Here is a 27750-nt window from a genome sequence, read left to right on the forward strand (position 1 = left end):
CCCGAGTAAGTGGAGATTTTCTGTATTCTCCCAACTCTTTGGTTTCAAGGGTAGCGGTGTTTTGCTGTGGTCTCCATTCTGGGATGGATGTAAGATGTTTTGGTCTTTAGTTTGTCCAACTTTTTCTTGTTGCAGTCAGAGTTGTGGTAATTTTCAAGCTATTTGCATTTTTGACTGATTTTTAAACTCACTCTAAACCGGTCGTGCATTATTCTTATAATGAATCCCATTTAAGAACAAAAGCAAAACTAAGCCACCGACCAGTTTGTCATATTGATGCCAACACACAGTGACCCCGGCGTATCAGAGCAAAACTCTGCTCCAGAGGATTTTCAATGGCGGTTTTTCCAGTAGATCACCAGAACTTTCTTCTGAGGCACCCCTGGCCAGACTCACACTTTCAATCTTTTGATCAGCAACCAAGTGCACTGTTTCAATCAGGGAGGGATGCTGAATCCCACTTGGTCATAATCTACTTTCATTTTTTGATATAGGAGGGGCTTAAAAAAGTTTGTGGAAAAATTCCTTTACTTTTTTCATTACATTTCCACAAAGTTGTTGAAGCCCTCATATCATTCCAATTGACTTGCTTATATGTTTTCAAGGAAATTTTGCATCTATGTTCATGGGAGATATTTGTGCATAATTTTCACTTTTTGTAACTTTCTAAGTTGGGTATCAGGCTTGGCATCACAACTCTGGAAGCATTTCTTCCTCTTCTAGATTTGGGATGAGACTGTATAGAATCGGCATTTCTTTCTTAAATTATTGGTAAAATTCACCAGTGAAGTCTGTCTTCAACTTAGCAGGAAGAGTTTTCATGGAAAATCTTAATTGCTTGGACTTCTAGTTAGATGATCGTTTCCTTCCTGAGTGAAATTTTGTGTTTGAGTCTTAAAAAAACACTTGTTCTAAGATGTCAAATTTATAAGCATAACATTGTTCACAATTCCTTACTATCCTTTTGCTATCTGTAATGTTTCCTGTTTACCTTTGATATGGGTAATTTGCATCATCTCCGCACTACACTGCCCTCCCCAGATCTCTCCAGCTACAATTTTATGCTTTTCAAAGATCTTTACTTCATTGTTCTTCTCTATGGTTTTTGCTTCCTAAGTTATTGCTGTTTCCTAAGGCTTTCCTACAGCTTGATTTGTTTTATTGTTTGCTAAGCTAATGTCTCACATGGTTAATTTTGGTTCTCGGTTTTGTAATGTAAAGCATTTACAAATTTTCTTATATACTCTACCTGTATTTATACAAGTTTCGATGTTTGAATTTTCAGGTGCCAGTAAGATTTTATAATGTCCTTTGTGATTATTTTTGACAATGTTGTCTAATTTCCCATAGTCTGAGGGGTTTTCCACATATATTTGTCACTGATTTCCTTTTTGTAGTCAGGAGGCAAATGCTTGTTTGCAATTCTCTTAAATGCAGGACCTGTTTCATGTCCAGAAAGCGGTCCGTCTTCACGAACTGGTGCCCGGCACTTGGACAAAGTTCTGTTGTCGAGAATAGAATTCTGCTGCAGCACAGATGTTTCCTTTTAGGCTCACAAGCACATTATTGTGATTGTTATTATGCCATCTCAACAAGCCCAACAGATGACATCTGCTGTAAGCTTAAGTTTTCATACCAACTTAATCATTTTCTTAATCATTGCACCCACATTTGAAAAATCTCATGCCCACTTTTTTTTGCCTACTGTCCCATAAAATGGATCTTGGTTTTACTGACATTCATGATGAGTGCCTTTAAGACCATATTTGGGTTAAGATGAGAGGCAACACAGGCCAGGACGCAGCGTGGATCTTGGAATCAGAAAGGTCAGTCCTGATGATCAATGTGGTCATGCCTGTGAGAACATGGTCTTTAGTTTTATTTCTTAAGGTGTGTGAGAAAATTCATTTCTGTAACTGTAGCAAAGCTTCTGTGTGTGGCATAAATAATAGCATATGGCACTCTTATCATTATTACTGCTGTTGAGGAATGCTTGGAAGGATCCACACACAGTTTACATTTTCAAAGTGTCTCTCATCATATCTGGATTCCTCTATTGGCCGTGTGTCCATATCAGCGCCTAGAGGTATAGAGTCCTAGCGTGAGCTGGGCCCCACTCTGCAACTAGGATGGGTCCTATGACTCCTATTGGGGAGTCAAATCCACCACCAAACAAGAACCTAGAAATAAGTTCTCAAGAAATCAGAACAGTTAGACAACAGGAAAAAAGATAATACTTTATTATGTGTCCATTACGCCTATTGATTCATAGGACTTGAATAAGAAAATCAACTTACTGGGCATCATTTAACATATATATTCAGGGATTGGAAGCAAACATAGTATTAAAAACACATACTTTGAGCTCTGTTGACATGCAATTTATTTTTTCATTCAACGAATATTTGGACATACTTGTACTAGGCACTCTGCTAGCACTGCGGGAGGTAAGGGTGACCATGGCGGACATGGTCCCTGCTGCTCCTGTTGGGGGAGTAGGAAGGGGGCGCAAGAGCTCTGTGAGAAAGGTGCTGTGCAGGGTGCGGGGGGAGCACAGAGAAAGGCACCTGAACCCAGGCGTCTCTGACAGGACCCAAAGCATGACAGTCACAGGCTTGAGGGACACGGGGCAGGGTTTCAGAGGGAAGTTCAGAACCCCCTCTGAGGTGGCCTTACCTTTCTAGAAAGATGGAGCCACAAGGACATCCTCCTTCATGCTGGGCTCTTGGTGAACGGCTAACACCATTAGGTTCCCCACACACAGCCCAAGATAGAGTGCACACAGAGACTGTGCAATGCCCAATTTCAACGAGAACTCCAAAGAAAATCTTGGTAATGATGAAAAGAGTGACAGCAGGTCAGGCTTGTTGATGCATTTTATTGTGAGATGGGGAAGTCTGGTAAAAAACTAGAAAATGACCATGGTGTAACAAGGAACTTAAAAATGAAGAGTCAGGTTGGTAACTTACATACATGAATACAGGAACAAATTGGCACAAAAATGTTAAACATTGTTCCCAACACTGTTTACATATGGTTATCCTAATTTGGCTTACTAAGGAAATGAGTTTTATGGTTAGGCTAATCTCTTAATAAAACTGCAGAGCATCATGCTATTAGTCACACAGTGAATTTCAAAATTTAAGAGTTTTATATTAAAAACTGGGTAAAGGTAAAATGACTTGATTGTAGTTGTAAAACTAATACATTCCTGTTTAAATTCTGTTCTACAGTCCAAGGCAAGTATAAATGTTAACATAACACTGTTAAATCAAATCTCAATGCAAGAGAACCAATTGCATCTCTACTTTAAATCTTATCAACTTTCCAAATTTTCATACTAAAATATATTATTGTATTAATACAAACTACAGTATTATACACTACACTGTGTAATAAATAAAGAAATATAAAAATAAGACACATAAATATAAAAGTTTTCTAAAACTAAAAGTACATATGTCAGTAAGAAGGGTATTAATACTGCCAGGTTTGAAGACACACAGTACAAAATGTCGCACAGATCTCTAAGCTAAAAGAAATAAAATAATACTGATAGGTAAAAATCAGCTATGTTGTCAATAAACTGGGTCCGTAATAACTAACACTTGGAAACAGTTATGAGCCAAATAACAATGACTTGTCCATGTCTGAAATGCAAATACATGGATAAAGCAGATTAGAAAATTTCCCTTTCATTTCAGTAGAGAAATTCTGAAAGTCAATTGACACAAAATGAATACTGAGGAGCTAAAGGATGAAATGTCCCAGTGTTTCGGTTTCTCTGACAGTCAGTGGTTTTAACTTTTATTTTGGAATTTTGATACAACAGACAAATCAGCAAATGCTAGTTATTGTAGGCCACGTATTGAACAAAGGCGGGTTCCCAGCCCCCAAGCCACTGCCGTGGAGTCGACGCTGACTCTCACACTTGAGCCTTAGGACAGAGTAGAACTGCCTCACGGGCTTTCCAAGCAGACTGCCGCCATAGCTTTCTCCCACGGAACTGCTGGTGGGTTTGAACTGTCAACCTTGTAGTTCGCGGCCAAGTGCTTTAACCACTGCACCACCAGGGCTCCTAAAGGTGGGTAGAGCCTTCAAAATACTGATAAATGGCACTTAGAGCACACAGGTCTTGCTTAAGGCCAAAGGAGATAGAAAGCTTATCATATCCTTCATATTTATTACCACATACTCAAACACGATTACAAACACTGATTCCGACCACGATGTCGCAGTCCGTGCCAGGATGAACACTGCTAGTCCCTGCAATCAGAACTCAATGACAATCTTTTTGAACAACATTTTAACCACATGAGTTAAGAAACGTCATCGTTCCTCTATCTGCTGCTTTCTTAAGGCTAACGATACACTTTAAACGATAATATGCTCTCCACTATGACATCTAAATATTAGAAAGTACTACCTCCTAGGCGGAATTTATAAAAGGTAGTTAGCACGGTCTGGAACTGCATTATACTTCTCTGTGAAGGGAATTCTGTAGTGCAGAAGTTCTCACATTTTAAAAAACATAATAAAATACTGAAGCGGATTTAGCATGTTTACCAATAAAAAATTATAAAATTTCTCCCAATTGTACAGTTCAAGAATAAACCAACACAAGTGATAATTAATACTGATAAAATGAAATGATGCCAGATGCTCACCTACTTAGTTCCTGCTGCATCTTTGCTCTCTGAGTCACTATAGTTTTCTAATCTGCTTCGTGTTACAAACTTGCTCCTAACTTTGAAAACTGCATGAAAAATTACTAGGTCTGAGGTTCAGGCACACCCGGATTTCTTTTTTTTTCCCTTTTTTTGTATTTTTTTTGTATTTTGTATATATATTTTTAAATTTTTACTTTACACAGTAGTGAACAGAAATCACAGTATACAGGCTACTGTGTTTCCATGAAAAGCATGTATTATATAGAACAAACTTCATTACCAATTAGCATTTATTTTCCTTCTAGAAAAACTATTAGGCTTCATTTGTTTTCTCTTCAGACACCTGCTCACTATCCTCGCTCACTTTCTGTTCTAGGCTGCTGGCTTGATTTACAGCGCTGTCATCCTTCATTGGACCATCTCCCGGTTTTGCTTCGTCCCCCTCGTGCTCTGCTTCTTCTACCTCTTCTTCCTCTATTTCTTCATCATCTTCCTCGTCCTCCTCCTCATCCCCTTGTGGTTTTTCACATTCTTTTTCTTCCTGCAGTTCTTCCATCTCTTTATCCTCCTCTTCGTCTTCCTCTTTTTCACTGTCTTCGTCTTCTTCCCGTGTCAAGCTCTCTCTCTCATCCGAGTCGGCCTGTGAGGGAGACGCCTGGGCACCAGCGAGCTCGTTCGGGAGGACCTCGGCTCCTGCCTCTTCCTGCTCCGCACCGTCACGTTCCTCTGCTTCCCTCTTGCAATAGGAGTAGCGATGATTCATGTGCTGAGAATAAGACCCCGAGTGTGAGAAACGCTTTCCACACTTGTCACATTGGTAGGGCTTTTCTCCAGAATGCAATCGCATGTGCTCAATCAGATGATGCTTATGTTTAAACGCCTTTTTACAGATTCCACACTCGTGAGGTCGTTTACCTGCAAAATAAGAATACAGCTATCAAGTAAAAGGATTTAAAAAAATCCTTATTAATAAGGGTTTCAGGATGTGTGAAGGGTAAGATTAGAGTTTCATTTTTTAAAAAAAACTGCCAACCTCTCCAGCTACCAACTCTCCATAATAAGAGTCAATAGTCTCCATAACACAGTGCCATGATATGGGGTGTCATTTATATGAGAAGTTTTCATTTCTGGCTTTTTAGACACAGACGAGAAGCCCAGGAGGAGCTCCATGTTACTGAAATGACACAAATACGTTTCATGACAACAGGAAGAAACGAGAAACAGTGACACTCTGATGAGAGAGTTGGCCATGAATGCAGTGCTTCTCAAGCATGGCGTTCCTGACTGCTTCCTCTCTCTCTTACTGCAAGCCTGGGCGGTGTCTCCCTCCTCGTACACAGTGCCACTCTGAGTCAGAGTCAACCTGATGGCACCCACAGCAGCTCCTGATTCTAGGAGGCTTTAAGAAGACATTTACTCCCCTCCCCCCACAAGGAAAATTGTAATTTGCCATATGTGATATCTACAAAGGGAATTCAAAAAGTTTGTTAAAATGTTTGATTATTTTTTTAATTCCATCGTCTGTTGAAGTAGTGTGGTCCTATGATAACGATTAAGCATGTCGCTGCTGTTACTGTTGGGTGCTGTCGAGTCACTGTTGACTCCGAGCGACTGTGTGCGCAGCAGAGCGCTGCCCAGTCCTGTGCCATCCTGACAAGGGTCCTCATGCTTGAGCCCATCATTGCAGCCACCGTGCCAATCCATATTGTCGAGTGACTTCTTCCTCCTTTCTGCTGCCCTCCCCTTTACCAAGCTTGTTACACTTCTCCAGGGCCCAGTCTCTCCTGACACCAGGTCCAAAGGTTGGCTCGCTGAGGGCACTAGTGTCTCTCAGGAGAATGCATTGGCTGGGGGAATTGCTGCTGCCCTGGACATTTAATGGACACACAACAACTTGACCTACATCAGGATTGACAAGGCCAGATTTCAGTGTAACCAGGTGGCTAACACAAACAGACGCGGACAGGCTTTTTATGTTAAGGGGTAGGGCATTTTTTTGTATAAGTAATTTGATATCTGCAAATACTTAGTCAGCTCTTAGCCAAAGTAGAAAGAGAGTTTCCTAATTTTGCCCCAATCTCAGTAAAACTAACCAGAGGGATGTGCTACCAGAGGCTTACTTTGAGAGGCGTGACTTTCTCTACCTAATCAGAGCTTTAGCTCCAACAACCGCCCAATGCCCTTGCAGGTACAGATGTACAAGTTAAAGGGTGGTGGCGGGGAGAGGCGTGAGGAAAGAAGTTTTCTGTTCTTTCTCAAAGAGATGAATGAAAATGGCTGATAAGAACATGAGCAATAAATATGGGAACTGTGGCCAAAATGGCTGTGGGTAGGGGTAAGAAGAGGGCAGGGGGGAGGGGTAGTTAACGAGCTCATGAAGAGCCCACCTCCTGGCACAGAAGCCTGGATTGGACAGAAGTGGTGGTGTGCTGGCACTAGCTTTCATGGGTTTAAGGGAGTCTACTGGTAGATTGTTCAGAAATTCTGCCAGCCGCTGATCTCCCCCTGCAAGCCTGCAGCCTGCCACAGTGGGCCCCGCTACCACAGGGGCATCTTCCAAGCACCACTATCCGGGGCTTCCCCTAACCTCCAACCTCGGAGGCAGAACTCATGAGAGCAGCACTCTGAACCCCGATTAGGCAGCTCGTTCCTTTATTAAGTCAGAGCCCAGCTCTCAGGAATGCCAGCCAATGCTCCCTCCCCAGTTTGAGGTCTATGTTTTTGTTACCATAGCACAAGCAGGCATCAACCTTTATTTCTATCTTTACAGTTGTGGCATACGTTTCAATCCTACAGAACCTAGACAGGTAGGAGAGCTAGCTGAGAGGACAGACAGAACAACATTCAAAAACCAAAACAAACAAACAAATAATAAAAATGAGACTTAAATACTAGGTAGAAGTGGGAAGACACGGGAAACTGGTCAGAGCAGAGACACGGACACACCCTACCCTCCCTCCTGCTCCCATTGCTCCCAAATGGTTACAATTCTGATAGACCAACTTTTACTTTTAATCTAGAATGTTGTTCAGTGTTATCACACATCACAGGAATGTTATAAAACAACAGTATATTTGTGTGCATCAACCTACCTGTGTGTTCATACTTATGTCTTAGTAAGGAGCTACTCTTTTGGAATATCTTATCACACAAATCACAAGCATACATTCCATTTTCTGTCTTCCGCATTTTCTTTTTTGGCGGTGTAGAATCAGAGTCATTCTGATCCTCCACGTTGGACACACCTTCTGAGCTAGTGTCTTGCCTTTCGTCCTAAAGGGAAATTAATTTAGAATTAAAGAGAACCATGAGATACAGAAACAAAAGTAGGGGGGGTTGCTTTGACGAAGTCTTTCAACAACGTTGTTAGGGCGGCGCACTGATCGTCAAGTATGACAGGCCCCAAGGGAGGGACTGTCATCAGACAGAAGTGAGGTCAGTGAGATACAGTCACAATTACAGCAATAGTGTATGCTATCAGAAAGAATGGATACCCGACAGAATGCAGTGATAACGTTTACTTGTTTCTGTATGAGAAGTGTGGGAAAAATGTTAACTCTATGAGTTTGCTGAGTAATCACAAATCCCTCACCGCATCAGTACTTCTCAATAATATTTGATGTAGCCAAGTGATTAAATGAAATATTAGTGGTTGCTCTTTTACTACTGTGTACAGCGTTCTCTCTACTCAAAATTTAGGAGCACTCACTGGTTATGTCAAACCATTTTCACAGGAAATCACAGTAATTGCATTTAAGGAGAAAGAAACAAACACATTTTCAGCAGGCATTGCAATTCTTTCAGTAGTGTTTACTTGTAGAAAATACTTGCATGAGATGATATTGATTTGATTTAATTAAAGCTGGTGGGGGAATGGAGAAGCATTGAGGTTAGTGGCACATGGAAGAAGTCTGGGTTTATTTGGGAACCAAAACCTACAGCAGGCACACAAAACAGCTTCCCCCAAAACTGGCTGAGTTAAAAATCATGTTTTCTAATGAAAGTTAAAAGAGAAAAATGTATATATAAATTCACAACCATATTTTCTCATATATATTAACTTTCTCTAGATATTACTTAATGTTTATAGCTCATGAAATGATCCCAAAATTCCCTAGGTGAGTTCTTTGTATACTTACTGTTTAATTAAAGCTGTCTACAAACAGAGGTGTTCATAAAGCACATAAAAAGCGATAGCTAAATCTCCTGGTGTGAAATGCTTGCGGATAAGAACATATTTCCATTTATTAATGATCATAATCAAAGCACAAACCACTTACTAATTTCAGGAATTCAGCTATAAACATAGATCTAATTAGTGAATTTTCCAATTTGTTCTTGTTCCCAGTCTTGTACAGCCTGGCCTTCAGCTGAGGCTTGGAAATGGCTTTCAGAGCAGAACACTATACACTTCAGTTGATAAATCTACCCCTTGGGTTAATAAACACTGACAACAGCATGCTACAACCATTAAGCAAACACTGATGTTTCCTTTTACAAATGATACTTTATAACAACTTCTTTTTCTGATTTTCATTAGAAAACATTAAGAGAAAGAAGTCAAACCTGTACTTTACCCAACAGGTTTGGGATGGGCTGTTACCTGGTTTCCATTTGGCTGAATCACTTTCAAGGGTGGTTCCTGGACTGCAGGGCTGACGGTGGTGGAGTAGGTGTAAGCCACCTGGGGAATCAGAATAGTTTGCTTATTGGCAGCTAGTGCTCGCAAGCATGGAACACTATTCTGGTCAGCAATGGCCACGATTGTGGGTAACTGGGCAGTGACTGTAGGTATAGCAATATTTATGGGGTTGGCACTTGGTGGGATAACATTTACAACTGGTTCTGAGTCTGTAACACAACTGTCCTTCTGCGGCTCCTTTTTTGCACAAGATAAATTCAAGGGTTCTTCCTGGACGGAATAAACACTGTTCTGGTAAACACTGGTGATAGATGACCTTTCCAATAATTCTCCCTGCTGCTTTGGTAGTGAAAGGTCAAGAGGTTCTACTTGTGGCTCTTCCTGTGCACCCTCTGCTGTGTAGAAGTAACCCTGTGCGTTTCTGGACGAGGAGAGGTTTAGAGGCGATGGGGACGGTGTTCTGCTTCTGGAACCATTGACGGCCGATCCCACTGGTAGAGCTGAAGACGGAGTCATCTTCGGAGGACTCGGTGGGTTTACTGTGCTGTCTTGGGGTTCATTTGCATTTGTAGGTTGAGGCTGATCATTGTTCTTTGCAGGAATATTAACTTGGCCCGGTTCAGGGGAAGATGGTTCAGAAGACTGCATTGAAATCTGTCCAGCTTGCATCTTTTCAAACCACTTTTTTACCACATCCAGTGGCAGGTTTACTGAATCGGCAATTTTTGAGAGCTCTTCTGCACTTGGCTGTGCATTCAAAGCATAGTATGCTTTTAGAAGAGACAAGAGGTTCTTTAAAGGTGGCTGACTGGGAGACAAGTTGCCATCTCCAGTCCCCGAGGAAACAGAAGGCGCGGGCTTCTCGGCTTCCGGGGCAGGGGGCTGGGACGGCTGGGCGGGCTGCTGTGGGTCATAGTGCTTTAACTCCGGAAGTGCGTTCAGATCTCCTGGGCAGTCGTCACACAGAAGGCAAGTGCTGTCCGTTGCTCCCCCCTCAAAGCTTTTGTCCTTTTCTGATTTAACAGTAAGATCTTCTGGTAACTTTTCACTTTTGCAACTGTTTGTGGGGACTGGGTTTTCTTTTTTCAAATTTTGGGGAACAACTTGAAGTTGGCTGGGCTGCTCGAGACTATAGTTGATGATGATTTTGGTTGTTCCATCTTGATCAACCAAAGGAAGACTGATAGCTGAAATAACAGAATGGCCTCCTTGTTGTATGGATGAAGCACTGATTGTTTCTTGTTCTTTGGATGCAAGATTGGCTTGATTATTCTCCAAAACTTGCCTTATGACATTACCATCCACGGCCACTTTAAGTACATTCTGAATGTCACTTAGATTGATACTTATGGGAGACACCAAACCAACTGTTGGCAGGACAACAGCTTGCACCACACCCTGAGGAGAACTGGTTGCCTGTAATGGGCCACCGCCACCGAAAACCCCGTTTTGTAAAGGGGCTGAACAGTTGATTCCTGATGCAACCACTATGGGCTTGAATTCATAGTCCACAGGTTCAGTTTTAATTTGGTTTACAGAGAGTTGTTCTTGGAGGGGTTTGTTTTCTATCTTTTGCCGTAGCTGTGGTCGGGTGGGACTGCCTGGAGATGCTGACAGAGAGGGCGAGGAACACTGAGACGTCTTGAGTCCTGTTCTTGGTCTCCCATTCACAGGCAGCAAGCTGATACACTTCTTACTGCTTATGTGGGAGCTATAGGAACCAGAATGGGAAAAACGTTTCTTGCAGTTTGGGCATTCATATGGCTTCTCTCCTAAACAAACAAAGATGCAAAGAGAATTATATTCATGAGATTACTGCATGTCAATGTAAAATGAAGTCACATTCATTTAAATAAGCAGTATCAATTTAAAAACAGGGTATGTTCTCGATATACTTTTATTTAGAATAATTACTTTAAGTTCAAAACCCATATAAATTATATAAACGCTGGTAAAATCTTAGTCTGGACTACCAAGACATAACCAATAAAGGAATCTTCTCAGCATATGTACTTTTAATACTTACATTTCTGCCAACCTTCGTAACTGCAAATAATTCTCAAATAACAGAAGAAAAATAAGTATGTCCTAATCTTGCAAATACTTTTTCTTACCCTTTCCAACGAAACTACATAATTTTCTATATTTGATGCTAAACACCAAGTATAGGGGAAATCAATGTTAGGGGTGACAACAGTAAGTCAACTCTAATATAAGATTTTATAATTGATAAAACGTCCTGTCTCCATAAGCTTTGCTTTAAAGCATTGGTTCTCAACCTTCCTAATGCCATGACCCTTTAATATAGTCCCTTATGTTGTAGTGACCCCCAGCCATAAAATTATTTTTGTTGCAACTGTAATTTTGCTACTGTTATGAATCGGGTGACCCCTGTGAAAGGATCATTTGACCCCCAGGTTGAGAACTGCTGCTTTAAACTATCTCTCTTAATGGGAAGAAAATTACACATAAGGCAATGTTATCAACCTCAGCTATAAAGTGAGGTTTATTTATCTCTGGAGCTATAAGACAATGCAAACTATCTTAAATCTTGAATTTTAGTGATGACAGAAATGGCATTAAAAACAAAATGCAACAGGTTCAGAAACTGTTAGGTCAATAAAACAACTTCAAAGAAATTTCCAGCTTGTGGAGACTTCCTTCAGCTCCCTCAGCAGCACCAGGCGCTTACTCTCCCTGGTCACTAGAAAGACAATTGTAATAAGTACTAAGCTAAATAGATGATTTTCACACCAGCCAAAGGTCCACTTTCATTTTAATTTAGAAGCAGAGCTCATTCATTTACAATTTAAGGGTCGAGGCCTCTGGGTTCTTTCACTCTTCATCTCCGTGGGTCATAAAGATCCTCATGGTTGTGTATTGAATTGTGTACCCCAAATATGTTTTAATTTGTAACCTCTAAGCTTGCACTTACAATCCCATTTAGGAATGGTTTGCCTTTGTTATACTAATAAGACAGCATTATTTCAGGTGTGTTTTTAAAATGAATCTCTTTGAAATTTAAGAGATTAAAAGTAACAAGCAAAAGCTATAGAAATGGGGAAAGACTGATCTCAAGTCACATGGATCTCTCCCGGTAACCAGGAAAGAAGCTAAAAGGGAAAGAGCTACGGACATTTCTTTAGAGCAAAGAGAGGGAGAGAGCTAAAGCCTTCTCCAAGAGCCTGTGCTCGCTGTTAGAATTTCTAGTCTCCCTAAACTATGAGAGAATCAATTAATTTGTTATAACCACTCATTTGTGGTACTTCTGTTATAGCAGTACCAGCTAACGGAAGGCATAATTTGGTACCAGGAGCGGGGTGCTGTTCTGATACCCAAAATGTGTATGTATTTTTGTAAGAATTTTTTTTAACAATAATAAAAAAACCCGCTTTCTATTGTGAAATGAGTGAAGGCTTACAAAGAAGTTTAAGTTTTCTATTCAGCAATGCATGTATACATTTTGCTTCATCTCATTTCCTATAACTCTCACAATGTAATGTCATTAATCCACTTGCATCCCGGGTTTCTAGTTTCCATTACTCCTTCTTTCTTAATCCTTCTAAACTTTGTCCCTGGGTCAATGCTGCCCACCCCGCTACAGACCTGTTTATTAATTATTAGCTGAAAAGGGGGCCATGAGAGTGAATTCAATTCCAGACCTGAAGGATCACTAAGGGGAATAGTCTCAGGGGTTCCACCAGTCTCAGTCTGACAAGTAAGCCTGTTTTTGTTTTGTTAAGGAATTTGCGTTTTCCTCCACTTTTTCCTCACACTCATTCTAGGGCATTCTAAAGTGATCCTGTTCACAGTAGTTAGTTGTCGTAGCTGGCAACCACAGTTCTTCTTGTCTCGGGATGATGGAGACTGATGTTCTGGGTCATCCTTTGAGACCAAAGCAGCTTTGCTTCCCAGGCTCCTAACACGTCTGCTGATCACCAAACTGCTCCAGGGACAGTTCGTTCTTTCTTTGTTTTGATAACGAATGAAGCTGCATTAGCTGTGTTCCTGCTTGCAGAATCCAAGCAGTAGATAGTGCTCTTTCCATCTGTGTTTCTCTGAGTTGATGGGCTTTCTGCTGTGGTCGTCGTTTAGATCCACCAGGCACAAGTTTAATCTCTTCATGAAAAGATTGTGCCGTGTCTTTGATACACATTCTAGGACATGTACCCTTAGTTTGTATGACAGAATTGCCCAATCTTCACATTTGTTTTTGTTTGTACGGTTCATTTTTAGGTCCATCTCTTCATAAATAGTCAGATTCATCACTTACAAGTCCTGCCTTCCATCAAACATTTAGACATAATTCAGACAAGTTCTTTGCCACTGCATAAAAAGTACTGTTCTCCCCCAACTGTTCAATTATATATATCATTTCCTTTTCCAGTTTCACCAGAAGCACATGTAGCATTCTTACCTCTAGAAACATTCTCTTGCTGACACCATATATGTGCCCTAAGACAAAAGAGATTTTTTATAGCACTCATCACTTCCTTCTGAGCCCTCAGCATAATTGCTTCTGATGTTCATAATTCTGTCAACAGTTTTTTCAAGGCAATTTAGGCTTTTAATACTAGACAACTTAAAATTTTTCTAGCCATTATTCATTATCTATTGCAAAGCCACTTCCACATTTTAGGTACTTATTGGAGGGAGCAGCACCCCACTCTCAGTACGAAGTCCTGTATTAAATATTATGATAAATAGCATAGAGGTGAACATCATCTAACCAACTCTGGCTTCCTGATTGCCACGAGGCAAGAGTCAGACATGCCTCCATGCTCCATCCTTCATTATTGTGTCAGGTTGAGTTCTCCAGAGAAGCAGAACCAGTGATATTGGTATGTGTGTATCCATTACGACACCATGCCTTCCTTCCCTGCTACTCTGTATCTATGCTAGGTTCAATAATTTATTACAAATCCGATAACAGAACATTCGTGGCTACTAAAATTCACACACTATACTCACCATTAAGGAGGTTTATTAGGGAAGTCAATAGGTCACCACAAGTTAGGATCAGCAAACAGTGAGGATATAGTCATTGGTCTCCCCAGCCAGCAGTCAAGTCTCTTGTTCCAGTTCTCAGCCTTTCAGCCAGCCGGTAGCCAAATCTCTCTCCGAGTCTCAGTCTCACAGGTACATGCTCCCTTGGCTTTTGCCTTCTTTGCCTGGGAAGGCAGCCTGCCTACCATTCTGTCCCTCAGTACAATATAGTCTAGGGCTAATGTGCTCTTCTAAACTCCTCGGGGTTTCTTTCTCTCTGCTGCTTGAAAAATGGCTTATCTTAGAGCCCGGCGGGTGCTAACGAACACTGATCCATCTCCTCTTAGTATCACACATGCCCCAATTGCACAGTCACACCCAACTGTTTGGTAGGAATTACGGAGACTTGGGTAAAAGAGCCTTACTAAGGAATTTCACACCACCACAAGTATCTAGTGCTTGAATAACAGAAATACCACAAACAAGGGACTTTTAGAAACAGAAATGATTATCTAAGAGGCTGGACGTCTGTATCAAGGGAGCAGTTCTCGGGGTAGGCTTTCTCTACTGGCTCTTTGGGGAAGTAATAATTCAGACAAATCTTCAACATGTGTATTGGCAACAATCTTCCCCTGGATGGGATAAGGGAGGCTCTCAGTGCAGGCATCACCGGTCCAAAGAATGCATGCCGATCCAGGATCTTCTTTCTTGCTAGTAGTGAGATCCTCCCTCTGCTTCTCGCTCTTTTATCCCCTATAAGACGTTGGCTTAAAAATGTCACAAGGTGAAGTTTTGGACTTGGAGTTGATTTAAAACTTTGGCATGCTATGATGGAGTCAATGCATTTTGCATGTGGAAAGGATGTGAACTTGGGGGACCACCGGGTGGAATGTTATAGATTTAATTGTATCCTCCTAAAATATGTGTGCTAGTTCGGGTAGACTCGAGAAACAAATCCAGGGAGACCCTTATGTGTATAGGAAAGAGCTATATCTACATGAGCAATGGAATATTGAGAAAATATCACAGCCCAGTACAGATCAAGTCCATAAATCCAGTATTAGCCCATATGTCTGATATCAATTGATAAAGTTCTCTTCTGACTCACAAAACACATACAATGACGCTGAATGCAGAAAGATCACAGGCCAGTAGGTGCAAAGTCTTGTGGGATCCAGTGGCATTGTAAGCATCTCAGCACTGGCAGGGGTTTCCATGTGGCTTCTCCAGTTCCTAGGGCGCAGGGTCTTTCAGCATAGTGTCACGTGTCTTGTCTGTAGAGAGTCTCTTCAGGAGTGAATGTTGTTAGTAGAGTCTCCAAGGGAGTGAGCCGAGAGAGAGTCTGTCTCCTGCCTTCAAGGAGGAACTCCAGGAATTCCCAGAATCCTTAGGGGAAAGCATGCCCACACAGAGGCCTCATTGGCTATATCCTGATTGACAGCCTAGACTCCTTCCCTACACTTTCCATGGGTCCTCAAACTTTTTAAACGGGGCCAGTTCACTGTCCCTCAGACCCATTGAAAGATTGGACTATAATTAAAAAAAATCTATGAACAAATTCCTATGCACACTGTGCATACCTTATTTTGAAGTAAAAAAATAAATGGAGCAAAAACACCTGCCAGGTCGGACAAATACTTTGGTGGGCCGCCTGTGGCCTGTAGTTTGAGGTCACCTGTGTCTTAATCCTCAAATTGACACCAGATAATGTAACTACCACAATGTGTTTTAATTTCTATACTGCATGCAAATTGGGCTGCGATTCACATGGTCAGCAGTTCAAAACCACCAGCTGCTCTGCAGGAGAAAGACTGGGCTTCTTACTCCTGTATACAGTTGTGGTCTTGGAAACCTAAAGGGGGTTGCTATAAGTCATCACTGATTTGATCTATGGATGCTGTCCTATTTGAAAATGGGTTGTGTTGGTTATACTAATGAGACAGGTTGGCATAGAGTGTGTTTTAAGTCAATCTCTTTAAAAATATTTAAGCGAGTAAAACAAATAAGCTGACTCTCACTCTCTCACTTACTCTCACTTACTAATTCACTCACTCTCACTTACTCTCACTCACTCACTCACTTACTAATTCACTTACTCTCTCACTCACTAACTTATTATCTCACTCACTCTTTCACTCACTCAATCACTAGTTCACTCACTCTCACTAATTCTCTAACTCACTCACTAAGTTTTTATCTCACTCACTTACTTACTCACTCACTCTGTCACTTACTAATTCACTCACTCTCTAACTCATTATCTCACTCACTCTCTTACTCTCACTCACTCACTCACTCACTCACTCACTAATTCACTCACTCTCACTCTCTTACTAATTCCCTCACTCACTAACTCATTATCTCACTCACTCTCACTAATTCACTCACTCTCACTAACTCATTATCTCACTTACTCTCACTCACTCTCACTAATTCACTCACTCACTCACTAATTCACTCACTCTCTCTCTCACTAACTCATTATCTCACTCACTCACTTACTCTCACTCACTCTCTCACTAATTCACTCACTCTCTCTCACTCACTCACTAATTCACTCACTCTCTCACTAATTCACTCACTCTCTCTCACTCACTCACTAATTCACTCACTCTCTCACTTACTAATTCGCTCACTCTCTCACTCACTAACTCATTATCTCACTCACTCACTCACTAACTCATTATCTCACTCACTCTCTCACTTACTAATTCACTTACTCTCACTCACTCTCTCACTTATTAATTCACTCACTCTCTCACTCACTAACTCATTATCTCACTCACTCACTAATTCACTCACTCTCACTCACTCTCTCACTTATTAATTCACTCACTCTCTCACTCACTAACTCATTATCTCTCTCACTCACTCTCTCACTCTCACTCACGAACTCATTATCTCACTCACTCACTCTCACTTACTCATTCACTCAGTCTCCCACTCTCTCACTTACTCTCACACTTACTAATTCACTCACTCTCTCACTAACTCATTATCTCACTCACTCTTACTCTCACTTACTAATTCACTCACTCTCTCACTCACTAACTTATTATCTCACTCACTCTTTCACTTACTCAATCACTAGTTCACTCACTCTCACTAATTCTCTAACTCACTCACTAAGTTTTTATCTCACTCACTTACTTACTCACTCACTCTGTCACTTACTAATTCACTCACTCTCTAACTCATTATCTCACTCACTCTCTTACTCTCACTCACTCACTCACTCACTCACTAATTCACTCACTCTCACTCTCTTACTAATTCCCTCACTCACTAACTCATTATCTCACTCACTCTCACTAATTCACTCACTCTCACTAACTCATTATCTCACTTACTCTCACTCACTCTCACTAATTCACTCACTCACTAATTCACTCACTCTCTCTCTCACTAACTCATTATCTCACTCACTCACTTACTCTCACTCACTCTCTCTCACTCACTCACTAATTCACTCACTCTCTCACTAATTCACTCACTCTCTCTCACTCACTCACTAATTCACTCACTCTCTCACTTACTAATTCGCTCACTCTCTCACTCACTAACTCATTATCTCACTCACTCACTCACTAACTCATTATCTCACTCACTCTCTCACTTACTAATTCACTTACTCTCACTCACTCTCTCACTTATTAATTCACTCACTCTCTCACTCACTAACTCATTATCTCACTCACTCACTAATTCACTCACTCTCACTCACTCTCTCACTTATTAATTCACTCACTCTCTCACTCACTAACTCATTATCTCTCTCACTCACTCTCTCACTCTCACTCACGAACTCATTATCTCACTCACTCACTCTCACTTACTCATTCACTCAGTCTCCCACTCTCTCACTTACTCTCACACTTACTAATTCACTCACTCTCTCACTAACTCATTATCTCACTCACTCTTACTCTCACTTACTAATTCACTCACTCTCTCACTTACTAATTCACTCACTCTCTAACTAATTCACTTACCCTCTCACTAATTCACTCATACTCTCACTCACACTCACTAACTCATTATCTCACTCATATTCTCACTCACTCACTAATTCACTCACTCTCTCACTAACTCACTCAGTAACTCATTATCTCACTCACTTTCTCAGTCTCACTCTCTCTCTCACTCACTAACTCACTAACTCATTATCTCACTCACTCTCTCAAAATAAAACAAACAAATAAGCTAAAGCAGTAGAGATAAGGAAGATGGATACCTGGCCACATTAAAATCTCCAAGGAACCAGGAAACAAACCAAAGAAAGTACCTTCTCACAGAGCTGTCACAGAAAGATAGCCTTCCCCTAGATCCTGTAGCCTGAATTCAGAAATGTAACACCCTAAACTGTGATAATGAATTTGTTTGTTAGAGTTGTTACAGTAGCTCTAGGAAACTACCATAGATACTCAAGTATAAGCCAGAGTTTTTCAGCACATTTTTGTTTTATTTAAATCATTTTATTGGGGGCTTATACAACTCTTACCACAATTCACACATACATCAATTCCCTTGGTATCAGCTCATTTTTCCCTCTCCCTCCCCACTCCCTCACTAACCCTTGATAATTTATAAATTATTTTGTCATGTCTTACGCTGTCCGACATCTCCCTTCACCTACTTTTCTGTTGTCCATCCCCGAGAGAGGAGGTTATATGTAGATCCTTATAATCGGTTCCCCCTTTCTACCCGTCTTAACCCCCATCCTCCCCGTATGGCCACTCTCATCACTGATCCTGAAGGTATCATCTCTCCTGGATTCCCTGTGTTTCCTGTTCCTATATGTACCAGTGTACATCCTCTGTTCTAGCTGGATTTGTAAGGTAGAATTGGGATCATGATAGTGAGGGGGAGGAAAGCATTTAAGAATTAGAGAAAAGTTGTGTTTCATTGTTGCTACACTGTACGCTGACTGGCTCATCTCCTGCCCACGACCCTTCTGTAAGGGGGTGTCCCATTACCTACAGATGGGCTTTGGGTCTCCACTCAATAACCCCCCTCTTTTACAAAGATAAGATTTTTTGTTCTTTGATACCTGATACCTTCGACACCTCGTGGTCACACAGGCTGGTGTGCTTCTTCCATGTGGGCTCTGTTGCTTCTGAGCTTGATGGCCGCTTGTTTACCTGCAAGCCTTTAAGACCCCAGACGCTATATCTTTTGATAGCCGGGCACCATCAGCTTTCTTCACCACATTTGCTTATGCACACATTTGTCTTCAGCGATCATGTCGGGAAGGTGTGCATCATGGAATGCCAATTTAATAGAACAAAGTGTTCATGCATTGAGTAAGTACTTGAGTGGAGGTCCAATGTCCGTCTGCTGCCTTAATACTAAACCTACAAATATATGCACATAGATCTATTTCCACATCCTCACATATAAACATTTACATATATACATTTAGACCTCTATAATTATTTAGACCTCTATAAATGCCCTTTGCCTCCTCGATCATTCCTCTCTTTCCTTTTACTTTCCTCTTGTCCCACTATCATGCTTAGCCTTCAATTGGGTTTCAGTGATTTCTCTTGGTTACATTGCCCTCAGTTAGCACATATTTAGTGGAGTTTTTGTGATAAAATTAGGTGCCCTGGGTGATATTAGGGCTGGCTTATACTCGAGTATATCCGGTGAGTATTCATTGACCATTTGTTAGATGAGCGAATGGCTAAGTACAGACTCATGAAGTGTGGTGATGCTGACTTTCCTACTCCGTCCTTTCTTGTACATGAATCACGACGACAGCACTGGAATAGCTGATGGAATCTGCTAGGAGTGTGACTTCAGTGTTGTCAAGTTTTTAAAAAGTGTTTATTTTCTCACATACATGATCTAGTAATCTCATTATTTGAAGAATCTGAAACTCGATTTGGAAAGGATAAAAAAGTCCTCTGGTCGAGCCTCCTTGTCAATGACAAGTTTATTTGTTTAATCATTTTATTGGCGGCTCATACCACTCTTATCACGATCCCTGCATGCACCGATTGTGTCAAGCACATTTGTAGATCAGCTTTGTTCTTACTTGCTGCCCAGTGGTTCTCATGGCGACCCCATGGTGCATGCAGAGGGCACGGCCTGTCAAGGGCGTATAACCTTCCAGACGCACATCAGCAGTTGTCTTTGAAGGTACTTCCGGGGGAATTCAACCTACCAACCTTTGAACTAGTAGTAGTCCATTAGATCGTTTCTGTTTAAAACTCTTTTAGTGAAATAAGTTATTACTTCATGGACACCTCTACAAAATACATTCTCATCTGGTTTTGCTGAGGATTGGGATTTGGGTTCGAATCTTGACTCAGTCACACACTGTTTTCTTAATGTTCCCGAGTGTCAGTGGTTTCATGTGCAAAAGTAGATGTGATAAACCTCTTGGTGTGACTTCACTAACTGTTAGTAATTCTCTGAAAGACTAATAAGTACCTAGGCAAAGTCAACTTCCTACCGCAGTTATTTCCCTGTCTTACCTCCTTTCTGATGCACAGAAAGCAAGTACAGTTTTTTCTCCTGTATTCCAGAGTTACGAACATGAAGCGCTATCACATGTATTGTTAGTCTTCCCTTGAGTAAAGGAAACACATCCAGTTTTTTGGTTCAAAACAGTCCTCAAAGTGAATGTTTCTCAGAATCCTTACCTGCTTCTTAACCCACCATCGTATATTCTCCAGTTTATCAATAGCTTTCAAATTGGGATACCGGGAATGGGATTCAACACTTAAAATAAAATGGATGAACATTTTCAATGGGAGTAAAACAAGGAATTTGTTTCTAGCTCCACAGCCTTAATGATGTATTCCCATTTGTAGATGAGCTAGATGTTTGCTCTCCTGCTAGAGAGACCAGGAAGATCAGAATCAATAGTGTAGATGATTTTATATCTACAAACAGGGAGACGGAGGAACAAAGTGGGCAAGGCACTCACTGTGGTGTCAGGATACCTTGGCTTAAGCCTCAGCATTGCCATGTGATCCTGGGCAGGTTAATAAGGTTGTCTGAGCATTCCATTTTCTATCAGCATGAAGGGGAGAACAATAGCAACCGCACCTCAGAGAATTACTGTGAGGACGCAGTGCGACAGCGCAGACAAATGACAAGTTTGTGTGTGATCCACTAGTTACCATGTTGTCATTATCCTGCTACCTGATCATTGCCAGAACATAAATCTACAGAACAGTCATTTTGAAGTCACACTGTGCTAGCTAAAAATAAAATAAAATAAATCCCCTAGTTTCTAATTTTATCGTTTACAGCTTAAGTACACTAGCTCATTTATCTACCTACCTTCAGGTTTGTAACTAGTTTCTTTTATGCCAGGAAGTTGTACTGAATACTGATGTTTATTTAACAGATTTTAATGCTTTGTTGCATTTGACATAAGACATTTCCTGGCTAAGATATCGAAGGCCATTTTGTTGTGGTAGTTGTTTGAGGTGGAGGGGGGGCAGGATGAGGAGTCAGTTGCCTCTGACCACCCACTTAAATGATCACATGTGTTAGAATAAACCCCGGGTTAATTCCTACATGCAGACAGAATTCCAATGATAATCATACATGATTTTGCATATGGTCTACTGTTAGGGCTTAAGGGCATCAAGATATAGCAACAACGTAGGTAATTTATAGTGTAATTTTGAAATTTATAGTGCAATTTTGAACCTTGATCTTTAATACGTTGTAAAAACTTCAGAAGAAATAAAAGTTACAAAGGAATTCCTGGAGGAGAAACCATGCATCCATTAATTAAATCCTCTGCACAGTGATTTGAAAACTATCTGTAGTGAAGGGATCATTGTGTTGTGTGTGTTTAATTTTCAATATACCGTAGATCAAGAGTTTCTAAATCATAATAAAAACATCGCAGCAATGTCTTACTATAGCAGCTTCTAAACGATCACTTGTAATTATTCTTTCAAGACCCGGTAACAGCCACTGGCAGGCACTGGTCCTCGACAGCAACTTAAATTGCCGGGTTCTGAATTATTCCTTCAGAATGAACCAAATGATCAGACTATCTAAGAGCTGCATGCTTAGACTATAGAGTTAAGTGGCCACTCTGGAGAAATTTAATTTTTTTTTCTTCCTGAATTGTAGTTTAGCACAACTCTGGCTCCTATTGAAGAATTTTATTTTAAAAGAAAACCCTTTCAAGTTCTCTACTGTGCTATTTTAAGGTCATTACTATGGATGACATTATATTTTGCTCATTTTTCTTCTTTAAGATGTTCTCAGGAGCAATTTTTGTCTATGGACTCAAAAAAATTGTACTTTTTTCTGGTAATTGTCTCATTTTACTTATAGAAACTCTGGGTCTCATTACTGATTGTAGTCTTCCTATTCCTGATGCTGAGAGCCTAACTTGTGATCTGCTTCCAGCATACATTTCATGACACTTATTTCAGAAAAGAATTGTTTATCTTATGCTTTAACTTCATTTCACTTTTATTACATGATGGAGCTTCCAAAAGTTCATGGTAAAGTGGAAATAAAAGACAATTAAATTTCCCACAAACTCTTGGGAGCTGCCTCATATATTTCTAATGACAATTTGTCAGTATATTAAACACCGATGATTAATATCAAACCATCTTAAAAACAAGGTAAACACGTGTGAATAAGGAGTGGGTCAGACAGAAAGTATGATGGGAGTTCTGTGTCCCAAGGCCTGGGTCTGATTTGTATCAGTTTAAGCAGCAGCCGCAGCAATAGGTAATTTAAGAGACCAAATCCTTTGAACTTTTCCGTCCTACAGGCAGGCGGGAGTCAATGAGTGTGAACTGACTTGATGGCAGTGGGTGTTTTTTACAGGCAAGCAGCTCCTTACTTATTCCGTGAGTGAGATGTTTCTGAGTATCAGTTCAGGATACTGCAATTGAAGTTCAATTTGTTGTTTCTAGACCGGTACTGTAATCTGAGAATGCTTTGACTTTGGGCTATCTGTAGATCTGAGAAACCCTTCTATCTAGCTGCAGTAAGACGACATGGCAGTTATTTTGTACAGGGCGTGCATTTCCGTCTAAGCTCTGTGTATTTTGCTTTCTCTACTCCAACTGCAGGAGTTCTGATGGCACAATGTTTAAGCACTCAGCTGCGAATCAAAAACGTGCTGGCTCCTCTCCTCCCAGGGCTCCCGAGGAGGAAAGGCCTGGCCATGGGAATCCCACAAAGACTGTCGTCAGGACAGTGCATCCTGTCAAAATGCTGCTGAGAGTCAGAATCAACTGGATAGCACGCAATCTCAATTTCAACATTTCCTACCCTGTCACACTATCTCTGCAACGATGGCAAGCTATTAAAAATAGATTATTACTGATAAAAACTGTTCAATAGCTCAGGAGCTAAGAAACAGATTCTTTGGACAAGCTGTAAAAGTTAACTTCTATTATCAAGAATCATTAGTGAATGTATAAAAGGTCATATATGTTTTTGTAATAATCTTAGATTGAGTATTTCTAAGTGTTACTGTCAACATTATTTAAACCTCAATAAGCAACACCAGAAAACATTTCCAAATTAAAATACAGATATAACCTTGCTTTTTTGCAAAATAGCAATTTATAAAATATCATTATAATAATTTCCCAAGGTAAGCAATGTGCAGACACCTATCATTTCCCAATCATTAATGAATTAATGAAGCCAAAAATAACACACATCAGAATTAATCATGGGGCAAACAGGCTTCCCAGTACAATGGGCAATGTTTTGACTTTCTGCATAGTCTTTCTCTCTGTAGATATCCTTCTGTATCTGTCGTCCATGAAGAGCCCCTAAGAAAATGCAAGTGTAACATTCACTGTCTACATTAGAGTCCTTGCATCCCAGTTGATTCTGACTCACGGCAACCCTACACGACAGAACAGAACCGCCCCTATGGGTCTCTGAGACTCTAAGTCTGTATGAGAGCAGAACGCTTTCTCCCATGGAGCAGCTGATGGTTTCAAACTGCTGCCCGTGTGGCTAGCAGCCCAACGAGTAACCCGCTATGCCATCAGGGCTCACTGAAATACACAAAATACTCATTTTTATCAAACAATATTCCTTTTGTAATGAATGGTTTTGAAGCACAAGCACGTGGGGGAAAGTAAAGACAATGGAGAACATGCTTCTCCTTTACGTTCTCGTTACTGCTGGCGCTCTTCCCACTGTCTTCACGCCACCCTCCCACCAGCTTCTTCTTAATAGAAAGAATTAACTTCACCTCTTACACTTATTCCAGGAATTCTGTGAAGGAGGTAATGAAATTAATGTTCATCAGAAAGCAAAAATATTTTTATATTGTACTTTTTGTTAAAGCATGCCACATTATCCTCTGATTACCAAATTTGGAGTCTATCTATTAATTTTCTGTATTGTTTCCATAGGTTAAGATTTAACTATATATCACTGATACAGAAAAGGATATTTCTACATAGCAGTCTTTATCCTGAAAGCAAAGCACAGATTTCTGATTATGCGCATGGGTCATGTTATGATAGACTAGTCATCAAGTCATCAAGTCATCAAGTAAGCTATGACAGGCGCGGTGTAGAAAGAAACAGATATTTACCACTGTGGATTCTTAAGTGCTCTTTTAGGTGGTGTTTATATTTGAAAGCTTTTCCACATTCAGTGCACTTGAATTTACGGTTACCCCCAGACTGCGTCACATGTCTCTGTAAGAAAGAATTGGGTATTTTGTTTATAAAATGAAAGAGCTTTAGATATAAAGTACTCCCTGATAAAAGTTATGTTTTTGAATAAATTTGATTTTTTTCCCTTCCTTTTTCCTTAAAGGCCTTAACTGTAGCAGTCACGGAAATCTAATACTTGGAATTGTTACTAAAACTGGATGGTGGTAGTAAACAAGAATTCTAACTCAGAGAAAAATACTTCATTAACCAACATAGTGTTTAGAAAGTAAAGTCATGAATTAGGGCCAGTTTAGAAATTATCAAGTCTGTATTCTAATTAATGTAAAGAAAAAGTAAAGATAATTTAGTAATCTTTCTGAAACACAGTCATTCAGTAGGAAAACATGGTCTCCTGACCCTCGGGGTAGGTTCTCCCCAGTCTCTTGACATTTCCAAAGCGTTCTTTAGTCTGGCAAACTATAAAATGAAACAAAAAAAGTTTGTCTTTTCCAGTCCATGGGTTTCCACCTGAACAGATTCACATGGTTATGCAGTTTGAATGCATTCTGCTTATTTTTTTTAATTTATACTTAAAAGCACTACTTTAAAGAATTAAAATCAATTAAAGTTGATGTGAAAAATCAACTCCTGTTCAAAATCTCTTAAGGTTTTCCCCTTAAACCTAGTATGGAAATCTTACTCATATAGATTATAATCTCTTAGCCTCTAAATTTCTCGGCGTATTCCTCGCCAGTTCTAAGAAGTCCTGTTTCTGTCACCCGCTGAGTCAGTGCACACACACTGCTCCTCTTCCTCTCCTTGCTCAGACTGCTTCTTGGTGATGCAGCCCCTGACTTCTGTTTGAAGTCTACCCTCTGTCAAGGACTCCAGCCAGGTCCTACTTGCACCGTCCTCACCCCAACAGACAGCTCCCTTCTTGGTAGGAAAGGGAGGAGTACCTTCAAACTGACACATTTACACCCTCTGCTTACATGTAGTGGAGTCGGGAAAAACTCCCATACTTGTGTCTCTGGATCCGTCCCTTTACTTGTAGAACCGAGAGCTAATTGGCATCACCACTCGGAAGTCCACGAGTCTCTGAAGCAGCATGGATTACGCGCTCCCTTTTCCTCCTGCAAATCAACTTGTCCAGTGTTTCCTAGCTTCACGAATCGCACTCGAGTTTATTTTATTATTCCTTGAGCCCTAAACTTAAGAGAAATCCTTGATTCCTCCCTTCCTCTATATCCTCATCTAATCTTTCAGCAATTCATCTGGATATATTTTGAATCCAATGCCACAGCCACCAAAGGTACCCGAGTTTAAAGACACCAACTCTGTCTGGGGTGATAGGAATTCCCTCCAAATGGCTTCCTTGCCTCCATTTTTGTTTCTCTTGATTCATTCTCTCCCCCCAACCCCCCAATATCCAGTGTTCCTTTAAAAATAAAAGGCAGACTATGTGACTGCCTCTCTCAAATTCTTCCAACGTCATCCCGATGACACGTTATTTAAAGTCAAACATTCTGACCGCTACGAGCACTCCAGCAACTGCCCTCCACACATCTCTGCCCCTCCTCATCCTCTCCCTCCGCTCACTCTGCTCCAGGGGACACTCGGCCTTCTCTGCTGTTTCTTGAGTTTATGCCTCAAGGTCTTTTCATGGTTTCCTTTTGACTAGACTGCTCTTCCTCAATGACTTCCTTCCATGACTGGCTCCTTCCCTTCACTCATGCCTCATTCTCAGGAAGTTCCCTACCCTGTAAAAACAGCAGCTTCTATTACAGTGGTTCTCAATCTGTTGGTATTGCGACCCCTTTGGGGACTGAACGACTCTTTCAGGGGTCGCCTGATTCATAACAGTAGCAAAGTTACAGTTATGAAGTAGCAAAGAAAATAACTTTATGGTTGAGGGGTCACCACCACATGGGGAACTGTAGTAAAGGGTCACGGCTTTAGGAATGTTGAGAACCACTGCTCTTTTACTTCCTTGTCTCTTACCCCACTTTATTTTTCTGAATACCACCTATTTTCTTCATTCCTTATCTATTTTATATTACTTATTAATATATGCATCTTATGGGCAAAGACTGTCTTTTTTACCACTGTGCCTTGAATAGTTGGGAGAGGACTTGATACATAAGAGAAACTTATATATTTGTAGAATGAATGAATCAGTAAGACATAGACATGCTGCTTAATTTATAGTCATGGGCATGATTTTCAAAGACCAGCAAGATAGACATTCTACCTTTTTGTTTGTTGCCTAGCAACCTAAATTGTTCCTAAGACTTCCCAATTATCTTTCCTCACATTATTGGTACTCACATTTATCACAGCTCCTTCCTGACCTTGTTAATAGCTCAATACCTTCACCATACACTTCATGTATCAAATCTACTACCTTTACACTCATCAGGAAAATCAGCACAAAAATTGATTCCATCTTCATCAGTGATCTTCCTGTGCTTTTCTATTGGCAGCCCCTGCTTGCATCACCACCAGTACTACCTGCTTCCAAGCTCCTTTCCTTTTTGCCAAAGGCGCTCGGTAGGTGGCAGCTAGAGGAAGACGATTCTGCTGCCCGCATGACACATGGATGGCTCTTTCCTCTCTGTTTATTCTGTAGTCACCGGAGGACACCAATGTGGAGCAAGCCCTCTCCTGTTCTGCCTTCCTTTCCCTGGCACTCTCTCCCTCAGATGTTCCTTAGCTGTTAGTCTGTCTTAGGGAATCTTGGTCCCATCCTGACAGACTGCCACCCTTTGATCCATTTTATCTTGGTATTTTGTGACTATTATTATTATTACCTAAATTCTAGATGAAT

General features: G+C 40.7%; 1 protein-coding gene across 7 annotated transcripts in view; it reads right to left on the bottom strand.

The window, feature by feature from the left end:
* Positions 1-2217: 2217 nt before the first annotated feature.
* The window catches only part of ZEB1 (zinc finger E-box binding homeobox 1), a 207625-nt gene continuing 182092 nt past the window's right edge, over positions 2218-27750 (bottom strand). For all 7 annotated transcript variants that reach the window (XM_075550339.1, XM_075550341.1, XM_075550338.1 and 4 more), the window contains 4 exons: positions 24860-24965; positions 9274-11084; positions 7763-7943; positions 2218-5585 (listed from right to left, as the gene is read on the bottom strand). In XM_075550339.1, coding sequence (XP_075406454.1) covers positions 4984-5585; positions 7763-7943; positions 9274-11084; positions 24860-24965 — 2700 coding nt within the window. In that variant the 3' untranslated portion in view covers positions 2218-4983. The remainder of the gene's footprint in view (positions 5586-7762; positions 7944-9273; positions 11085-24859; positions 24966-27750) is intronic.

Source organism: Tenrec ecaudatus, chromosome 5, assembly GCF_050624435.1.
Source record: "Tenrec ecaudatus isolate mTenEca1 chromosome 5, mTenEca1.hap1, whole genome shotgun sequence".
Classification (NCBI taxonomy): domain Eukaryota; kingdom Metazoa; phylum Chordata; class Mammalia; order Afrosoricida; family Tenrecidae; genus Tenrec; species Tenrec ecaudatus.